Here is a 9823-nt window from a genome sequence, read left to right on the forward strand (position 1 = left end):
CGCGGATCCGCGTTGTGGATTGGCGAAGGGGATGACGGCCACCACATCCGGCCATCAGGGAGGAGGGAGGGCAGTGGATCAGAGCAGGGGGCGCGCCGGTAGCGGAGCGATGGGGAGAAGAGGAGGCGGGGGAGAGGAAGTGAGAGTGGGGACTTTTTACTCGGCCGCCGCGAGTGGGAGTAAATATGAGGAGAAGATCTGGGATGGACTAGTTTTTTTTACTCCACTAACAGTTAACAGTTATAAGGGATCGACTAGGTGCGGTTTAGAGGAGAAAAAAGAGCCAAATATATCCCCTTATGATGGGATAAGGGATTGGTTAGAGTTGCCTAAGGGGATTAAGTTTTAGGGGATCTGTTAGATGAAGAAAAGTTTAATCTCTAAAATATTTGGGAAAGTTTTATGATATCTGCTAGATAAAAAAATCTTTAATTTTTTTGACCTTTTGGAGAGAAATTTTGGACATTTAGTACCACGGATCTTCTAGAAATGCTCTTATCAACTAAGCCACATAATCCTGTTTTTACTGAATACCATTCGAATTGTCGACCCATTTTGGTGAGTTGCTCTGGACGGGGATATCAAAGCTTGGCAAATTAAACTAGCGTTTTTTTTTTGCATTTGAGTTGTTCGACCCTTTTTAAAAGGAAAATAGTATCCAGTAAATATGTACTCCATCCGTTTCTAAATATTTGTCTTTCTAAAGATTTCAACAAGTGACTATATACGATGCAAAATGAGTGAATCTACACTCTAAAATATGTTTATATACATTCGTATGTGATATTTTATTTTAAATCTCCTAAAAGACAAATATTAAGGAACAAAGAGATTATTAGAGTTGTGCATGCCAAGTAAATTAAATTAAAAGTTATTTATTCTACAATTTATGTTTTCTCTATTTGACAAATTTAACCACACGAGATACCACGGTCGCCGATCCAACTCAAGGAGAGGGTAGGGATGTCAACCGGGTCCCGTTTAATGCTGTTTAAAATCCACTTATGATATGATAGTTCAAAAAGTTTAATTTATTTGAGGAAAATGAACTATCAAGCTAGCAAAAAATAACTAAACGGGATTGCGGATGCCATTTATTTGCCACTTACATCCCTAGGAGAGGGCCGTCGGTGCCAGCGCAAGGCCTCCAGGTTAGAACTGGTGATCAGTCACCGTCAAAGCTACGACAAACACCATGAGCACCCACCGCCCCTCCCCTCCCCTCCGCTACCCACATAGCCAATACAGACGCCACCAGCATTGTCGCTTTGCTCACCATAGAGTCAATCACCGCAAAAAAAATCTCCGCAACCTCACCATGGGGGGCCACTGCGACATCCAAAGCCATGCACCCCGCCCCACCACGCGGTGCGAGCAAGGGCGCCGCAACCACCAACCACAACGCTTGAGCGGAGCCATCACACAAAGGGAGATACCGCAAAGCCCACTGGACATGGATCCAGGACGACAATCACCCATCCCCGAAATTTGGGGCGAGCTCCCATGGGCAGTGGCACGCAAGGACAAAGGGAAGGCACAGAGGCGGCAAAGGGACATGGAGTAGAGAAGGCATGGAGAGGGACCCTCGCCGCCGTCGTCAGCAGTGGGGAAGGATATAGGAAAGATGGGGGACAACACTAGATCAGAGTCGCCCCGAGTCGCCTTGGCGAGGCGATGAACCACAAAACATTTCTATATTAGAAGGGTTTTAGATCCTCAATTATAAGCCTAGGCCTGTAGAAATTTGATTGCTTCATAAAAAAGATACTCCCTCCGTTTAGGTGTGTAAGGTGAAAACCAAATAATCTCAAAACACTTAGGCACGGTACATTAACTCACTCCTCTTTTCTTGTTTGATGACATATTAACCAATAAAGAAATGTGGGCCGTGCATGCTTTTAATAACTTAAGACTAACAAATATGACATGCAGTGATTAGTTTATTGCATGCAATGCTATTAATTAGAAAAAAATATTAAGTTCTCTCGTTTTTCCCTCTACCTTGGTCACGGTGCACAACTTATACCTAGACGGAGGGAGTAGAAAATAAAGATTTTTGGCTGCCTCACCTTTCTATCTTACTTTATAGGCTTTTTTTAGGTGACGTTTCCGTTGATTACGAAGTGTTTGTGAATGCAAGGTATAACGCCCGTTGAGTGTCTCGGATGTGCTCATAGAGATGGTGTGGACGAGCGTGAGTTTATAAGATAAATGTACGTGCATGTATGCAAGCGTCTGTTTTTAAAGATGCGTCAAAGGTATACGAGCGTTTGTGGTTGTACTGTGTAATTTTTTTTTCTTTTTTTTTGCCAAGATTTGTGTAGCCAGCCAAGTGTGGGTCAACGCTCTACTTCACTTTTGCACCGACGCCAAGGCCAAAGCTATGTTCTGTTCTGCTCACAAAATTGGTATGCAAGGAGTAGAAAATAAAGATGTTTGACTGCTTCATCTTTCTATCTTATTTTAGAGGCTTCTTTTCTTTGATGTTTTCGTCGATTATGAGGTGTTTATGATGCCGGTTGAGTGTTTTGGATGTTCTCATAGAGATGAAGTGCACGAGCACGCATTTCATAGAATAGTGTATGTTTGTGTACACGACCACCTATGGTTGTACCATCTAAAAAAAGCTTTCTTGTTTAAAGATGTTTGACTGCTTCACCTTTAAATTTTATTTTAAAGGTTTTTTTTGTGACGTTTCGGTCGACTATAAAGTGTTTATGATGCCGGTCAAGAGTTTTGGATATGCTCATAAAGATGGAGTGCACGAGCGTGCGTTTCATAAGATAGTGTATGTGCATGTACACGAGCGCATGTGGTTGTACTGTGTCAATAAAAAGCTTTCTTTTTACTTTTCTTTTTAGCGAGCCAAGCGTGGGTCAACGATCTATTTCACACTTGCAGCGACGACGCCAAGGCCAAGCTTTGTCCTCTTCTGCTCACAAGTTGGGAGGGGAGATAGGAGGATACGGTTCTGCCGCCGGCGAGGGTTAGGCTCCTCGTCTCCGGCCAAGCTCCCGCCCCTCCCGCCCGAGTCCCACCCGGCGGTAAGCGAGGCGACGGTGCCTCCCTGCCCGGCGCCCCGGCCAAGTTCCCCCTTGCTCGCCGTGGCCGCCGCGAAGTAGACCCCCGGCGGCGACGACGAGGTAAGCCAACCTGCAGCCAAATACTATGATTTATTCTCCGCGTACATGAGCTTAATCCTCAATTAAGCATTGCCATCTTGAGATAATGGCCTTGAAATCGTCTGATTTGATCTGATGTTTGGATCTACTGAATAAGCGACGAGATGTGAAGTGTGGTACTGCCTATACATACTGTATTCTGTTGTGCCTAGCAGTTAAATTAGAAGACATTTGCGTGATTTAATCTACAGTAATATATTAGTTATGCATTCCTCCTTTATTACGGCAGTAATATATTGATATTCCCTGCCATCCATTGTTTTCACAAAATATCTGGAATTAATTTGCAGAGTAGTTGTTGGTAATCTTGCTCTTGCATAGAAGTTACGATAATGTAGGAAGTCAACATTCCTGTTGTGTGAGGATATCCTTAGGTGAACATGAAGCCTTCTTTTAATTATGTTTCCTGATGACTCCTATGTCATTATAGCTTTATTTTCTTATTCATTTTCATGATCACAGATACATCTTCTTGCAGCTTAATCAACAACACTGTCTATTTGTTTCTTCATACATTTGGGATGCAATTAGATCCTCATTTAGGAAAATTTAGGGCATTTTTTTACCCTCTGATACCCCTATATGGCAGCGGAGTATGTATGTTCAGTTTGGTCGAGGGCCACTTATTCTTATCAGTTAATAATACTTAATTGACACAGTTGGCTACAGCAGTCACAAGTGTTCTGAACTTGTACTTTTCCATTGTGGTTGAAGATTTCTCAAGTATTTTGGTAGGTGCTTACTACTAGCTGAGTGGACTAACAGTTTAACTAATACATCATTTATTCCATTTTGCAGTGGTCATTCTGATAATATTGAGGAAAATGTACAACTAGGCCACCATCCAATAGTGGGACATTAGCAATTCACAGAAAGTGATGGCGGAGATTGTGATTCTTCTAGCCATCAAAAAGATCGGAATTGCCTTGGCAAGTGGAGCGGCAAACCATGTCAGCGCGCAGTTTGCAAAGTGCAAGACACAGCTATTGGAGCTACAGGGCAGTATGAGTCGTGTTGCGAGGGAGCTTCGCGTAATGCATGATGTTCTCTGTCACATGGACATTCGAAACCGCAACAGTCAAGTATATGACGGCTGGTTGGAGGAGGTACGGAAAGTAGCACATGTGATGGAGGACATGGTGGACGAGTACTTGTATCTAGTAGGACAGAAACATGATACATGGTCTTGCTTTTACCTTAAAAGGGGGTTCAGAAAACAAAGTTCTCTGCTTTCTATGAACCAGATAGCTGTCAAGGTGAAAGAAATAGAGAAAGACCTTACTCACCTGTCAGAGACAAAAACCCGTTGGGTTCCCATGATAAACAACGGGGATAGTGGCAGCACTAATTACATTGTCAAGAGGTCCCAAGATCTAGCAAAAATTTCACGTTCCCTTGACGAAGAAGATCTAGTGGGGGTGGAAAAAAACAGAGAAAAACTTGAGCAGTGGTTGGCAGGCGATGATTTTGGATACTCTGTAATAGCCCTGCTTGGAATGGGAGGTCTTGGTAAAACTGCTTTAGCTGCAAATGTGTACAAGAAGGCAAGGGAGAAATTCCAGTGCCAGGCCTGGATCTCCGTCTCCCAAACTTATTCTAGAGAAGATGTCTTGAAGAATATAAGCAAGGAACTTTTCAAAGATAATGTCAGTGTTCTATCTAAAACTGCAGCTATGGACATCACATGCCTTGAAGAGACAATGAAGAGTTTTCTGGAGCAACAAAAATATCTGATCATATTGGATGATGTTTGGACTCCAGAAACATTTGATGATTTGTCTAGGGTGCTTACTAATAATGATAAAGGTAGTAGAATTATAATGACAACAAGGGAAGGCCATGTTGCTGCACTTGCCTCTCCAGGACACATCTTAACACTAGCAGCTTTACCAGAAGATAAGGCATGGGATCTCTTCTGTAAAAAAGCCTTTCCAAGAAATACTGATCATGAATGTCCTGTGGAGTTGAAGCCTTTGTCCGAACAAATAGTTAACAAATGCAAAGGCTTGCCCCTTGTTATTGTATTAGTTGGTAGCCTTTTGTGTGTGTGCGAGAAAACTGTGGAAGAATGGAGAAGAATTAATGATCAATTGAGTTGGGAGCTAAATAACAATTCAAGGTTTGATCACATAAGGAATGTTTTGCATCTGAGCTTCATCTACCTTCCAACACACTTGAAAAGTTGCTTCCTGTACTGCAGCTTATTTCCAGAAGACTATCTTCTCAAAAGGAAACAACTTGTACGGTTATGGATAGCAGAGGGGTTCATCGAGGGAAGGGGTGAAAGCACATTAGAAGAAGTGGCAGAAGGCTATCTGAAGGAGTTGATTGATAGAAACATGCTGCAACTTGTTGAAAGGAATAATTTTGGTAGGATGAAAAGATTCAGAATGCATGACATCTTACGTGAATTGGCAGTTGACTTGTGCCAGAAGAACTGTTTTGGTACTATATACGAGGATAAGTGTGGGGGTTCTCTACAGATGGATGGACGTCGATTGGTAATGCATAGAGTGAAGAAGGATATTCAGCAGTCATTTTCTAGCATGCACCACCTTCGAACTGTCATTACACTGGATGGCTGCATGCCATCATTCACTCTACTTCCTCTGCTATGTAACAAATCAAGATATATGACAGTGCTAGAATTAAGTGGTTTACCTATCGAGAAGCTTCCAGATGCTATTGGTGATCTTTTTAATCTCCGCCATTTGTGTTTACGTGATACAAAAGTGAAGGTGCTCCCGAAGTCTGTTGAGAAGCTTTCAAATTTGTTGACACTGGACCTTCATGGATCTGACATACATGAGTTGCCTAGTGGGATCGGGAAACTGAAGAAGCTTAGGCACTTATTTGCTGAGAAAACAATTGACCCAGATTGGAGAGAGATTCAATGTTGCAGTGGTATGTGTATCCCCAAAGGTCTTGGAAATCTAACAAATCTACAGACATTACAAGCATTGGAAGCACAAGATGAGTCTGTCAGACATTTATGGGAGCTGACGCAACTGAGAAGTTTGAGGTTATGGAATGTGAAAGGAAACTACTGTGGCCGCATCGGTGAGTCTCTAGTTCGGATGCGCTATTTGTCCAACCTAGATGTGAATGCAAGTGCTGAGAACCAGGTTCTCTTGTTGAATGTCTGCCTGCCAAGCCTGCAAAAGCTGTATTTGAGAGGACGACTAGCGGAAGGGGCTTTTGAGGAATCACCTCTCTTCCAAGCTATTGGGGGGCAGAACTTGCATGTCTTGAATCTATCTTTATCACAATTGAGAGAAGACCCCCTGCCATCCCTTTCTCGGTTGTCAAATTTGACGCGTCTACAATTCACTAGAGCATACAACGGAGAGCAGCTGACATTTTGCACAGGGTGGTTTCCCAAGCTAAAGATTCTCGTTCTAAGAGACATGCCTAATCTGAATCGTCTAGAGATACATCAAGGTGCCATGGCGAGCCTGGAAAGATTAGTCTTAGCCAACCTCAGTGGTATGATGGAGGTGCCACCTGGCATTGAGTTTCTCATGCCCCTCCAGCGTCTGGTCTTCCAGGAAATCACCAATGACTTCTTGACATTGTTGCGTGAGTGTTCTGCAATTCGAGGGGCCCATGCGGTGTATTCTCTCCGATATTGACATGCCCAGACTGGTTTGGAAATGTGTATGTACATAAGTAAGCAGTAGCTTCTAATTTGCCAACTAGTGCCAGTGTACCACTACTTTCTTTCTCCCTTGCCTCTTATTATCTTCTACAATGTGTTGATGTGATCTGATGTTGGTTATGTAGGTCACCGGCGGAAACAAAGATGCTTCGCTATGAAGTTCATTATAGTAGATCAAGGAAAAAGGAGTATCCGATTCCAGTGTTAGTGTACGCTCGTGCTGCTGCTGATTGTGCATACTTTCCGGGTTTCCTCTGCTTTTATTCAAGACGCACCATTTGTTGCTTGTTCCACCTCCGCCACTGTTCGTGCCATGGTGTGCTTTTCCTTGTCAAGTGTGACAATCTTTCGTATTGGTTTGTTCTGGTTGTGGCTAAAGGCGAGTGTTGTTTTCATATTCAGACTAATTTTTACATTACCTGTTTGCACTGTATACTGCTATTTCGTGTGCATTCTTGTTGTGAACATATTCCAGCTGTGTCTGTTAAATAAATAGAAGACTTAGTTTGCGATTCTTAGTTATTGCTCGGGCATTCATTTTTATTGTCACTATGGTTGTTGCATGTCTGTTTTATTGCTAGCCTTGTTGTGTCCCGTTTTATTATCTCTTATTTTGGACATCTGTGAATGTTGTTCCTTTGTTGGATTACGTTCCTTGTTTTCTTGAGGAATATGCAGTGAAAATGTTTTGGAAAGGCCACGGCATGTTTATGCATGTCCTTATGATTTCCCTTTATAAAATCGTGAACACGCGGAGGAGGCGATGGGTGAGCTGATGTAATCAAACTACTTTCTACTCCTAGATGATATGGGGAGTTGCAGTTCAAGCTGTACCAAACCACTTTCTGCCTCATTCAGCAGCGATGATTGGAGCTGACCATTTCCATGAAGAAATATATTAATCAAGGCATAAGCTAGGCACGATTCATTCAGCAGCTTGATGTATGTAAGATTGGTCTCACTAAATTGTCCCTTGGTGCTTATTGTTTCATTAGATCACAGGACATGCATGTATCATTAGATCTCAAGCGCTAGCTGGCTGATGATTTCATCAGAAAACATACTGTATTTAGTTAGCAACAGTATGCCGCTGTTTACTGGGCCAACGGCGGACGGCTTTGCTCTTGTTCCTAGTTGTGTACGTCCTGATGACACATATGATTAGCAACAGTATGTCTGCATATTCCTCATGCTCCCACTCAAAAACCAGCAATTAGCATTGTTTTAAGCTACTTCCTCTGTTCCAAATTATAAGATATACTCTGGTTGTTCCCTACAGTTATATATAAGAAGAAATTTGCCACTGTACTTCTGATATATATTGCTCAGATTTCACTCTATGACTCATGACACATATGATGGCTTCCTTTCCGTCGTTATTCTGACATAACTAGCTATCTTTGACAGGTAATAGTCCCTGCATCTTGTTAGCTGTATTACTGATGTTGTGCATTATTTATCCCTGTGCTGTCACCACACATTTCGAATCTGAAAGGGTCACCCTTGATCCTGAATACATTATACATGTTTATTTATCTGCTACCTACTCCTGTCAATAACAGACCTCTCACAAGGATAATTTGAATAGGCCCCTGTAGACCCGTCTTTTATTTTCTTTCGTTATGATTTCCAAGTCAACAGATGATGGCTTATAGATTGATATTTGACTTAACAAAGCTGAAAGTCTGTAAAGAGTTTCTCATTACTCTAGTTGCATAATAGGAATCCTGAAGCGCTCACGGCGTGATGCTGAGCCTGCATGATCTTTAGTAATATACGACTGATATTTGATTTCTACATTGCACACCTCTTAATTAGTTAATCAGTTAGTTAGGGGATGCGTTCATGTCACTCAGAAAAAAAATATTGAGGGGAAATCTTGAAACACCTTCCCTGTTATTCCTCTCAGGTTGCCAGCAATCATATCCTGGGTCAGCACAAACGAGCTCTCCGGTCAAAATTCTGAAGTAAGCAAACGTTCTGCTTGTGTTGTGGCAAATCAACACCGAGTTTCAGTCGAAATTAACTGAATTTGGCTCAGAGAAGTGTGAGTACATACTAAAATGAGATTTCCACCATAATTGTTATCGCAGGTGCTTGGTAGCTGGATTGAACAGAGATGGAATACTGCCAATCCATTAATAGGCAACAAAGTGAACAAGAATTTGTGCTGGTAACATAACTCTTCCTTTGGATTGATGGGTGCTCTGTCAAAGTAATTTCCTTTAGGTCTCTGTATTTATGTAACTTAGTTTGTTGCTCGTAGGTTGGCTACTGCACTACCCAGGCTTATCTATTACACCCAATATACCCACATATTGGATGTAATGACGTCTTATATTATTGGGACAGAGGGAGTATTAATTAACAGTGGATGGTTCAGAAGCCCTTGTAAGCTTCCATGCCACTGCTCCTTGTGATCAAAATACAGCAGACCTTCTGTATAAGCATATGCTTAAATTCTAAAGACGTTGTCATCGATGTCGTTTCCAAACCTTCAGAATGTCTGAATGTTCTCCTATAGAGTGCCTGGGTGAAAACAACATATGAAGCCAGAGCCCCATAGGCCATAGGGAACATCAAACAACGTATGGCTATTCTCCAAGCAGAGTACTAAAGCACGAGTACTTGCTCGCACATGGGATGCGCTATCAAAAAAAAAAGGTATTACAGTGGAGGAGGCAGTCGATCAGCTCATGTAACAAGAAGTTTTCCAGGGGTCAATGAGCTCAAGTAACCGTCTGTGAGCATAATACTTTCTAGATGATGCATGGAGAGTTGCAATAGAAGCTAAACCAAAATACTTTGTACATAATTTTCTAGAGCTGAACGAAAATAGTTTCTAAATAATATGCTAGAACTGAAGGAAAATTCTTTCTAGATAATATGCTAGAGAATTAACTTAGAAAACTGGGGGTAGCCTCATACACCCTTTCCCAACAGAAATATGCAGACTTTCGACATAGATATATTAATCGAGGCA

The 9823-nt window shown here is 42.0% G+C and overlaps 1 protein-coding gene across 2 annotated transcripts; it reads left to right on the forward strand.

Annotated features, from left to right (window-relative positions):
• Positions 1-2918: 2918 nt before the first annotated feature.
• Positions 2919-7358, forward strand: LOC119330073 (disease resistance protein RPM1-like). Of its 2 annotated transcripts, none has more exons than XM_037603184.1 (3): positions 2919-3143; positions 3981-6851; positions 6966-7358. In XM_037603184.1, exon 2 carries the CDS (start codon positions 4061-4063, stop codon positions 6812-6814), a length of 2754 nt encoding a protein of 917 aa, XP_037459081.1. In that variant the 5' UTR covers positions 2919-3143; positions 3981-4060; the 3' UTR covers positions 6815-6851; positions 6966-7358. The 2 variants fall into 2 exon arrangements, with proteins under 2 accessions (XP_037459081.1, XP_037459082.1); XM_037603185.1 differs by having other exon boundaries at positions 3981-6839.
• The last annotated feature ends 2465 nt before the right edge of the window (positions 7359-9823 follow it).

Source organism: Triticum dicoccoides, chromosome 7A (genome assembly GCF_002162155.2).
Source record: "Triticum dicoccoides isolate Atlit2015 ecotype Zavitan chromosome 7A, WEW_v2.0, whole genome shotgun sequence".
NCBI classification, from domain to species: Eukaryota; Viridiplantae; Streptophyta; class Magnoliopsida; order Poales; family Poaceae; genus Triticum; species Triticum dicoccoides.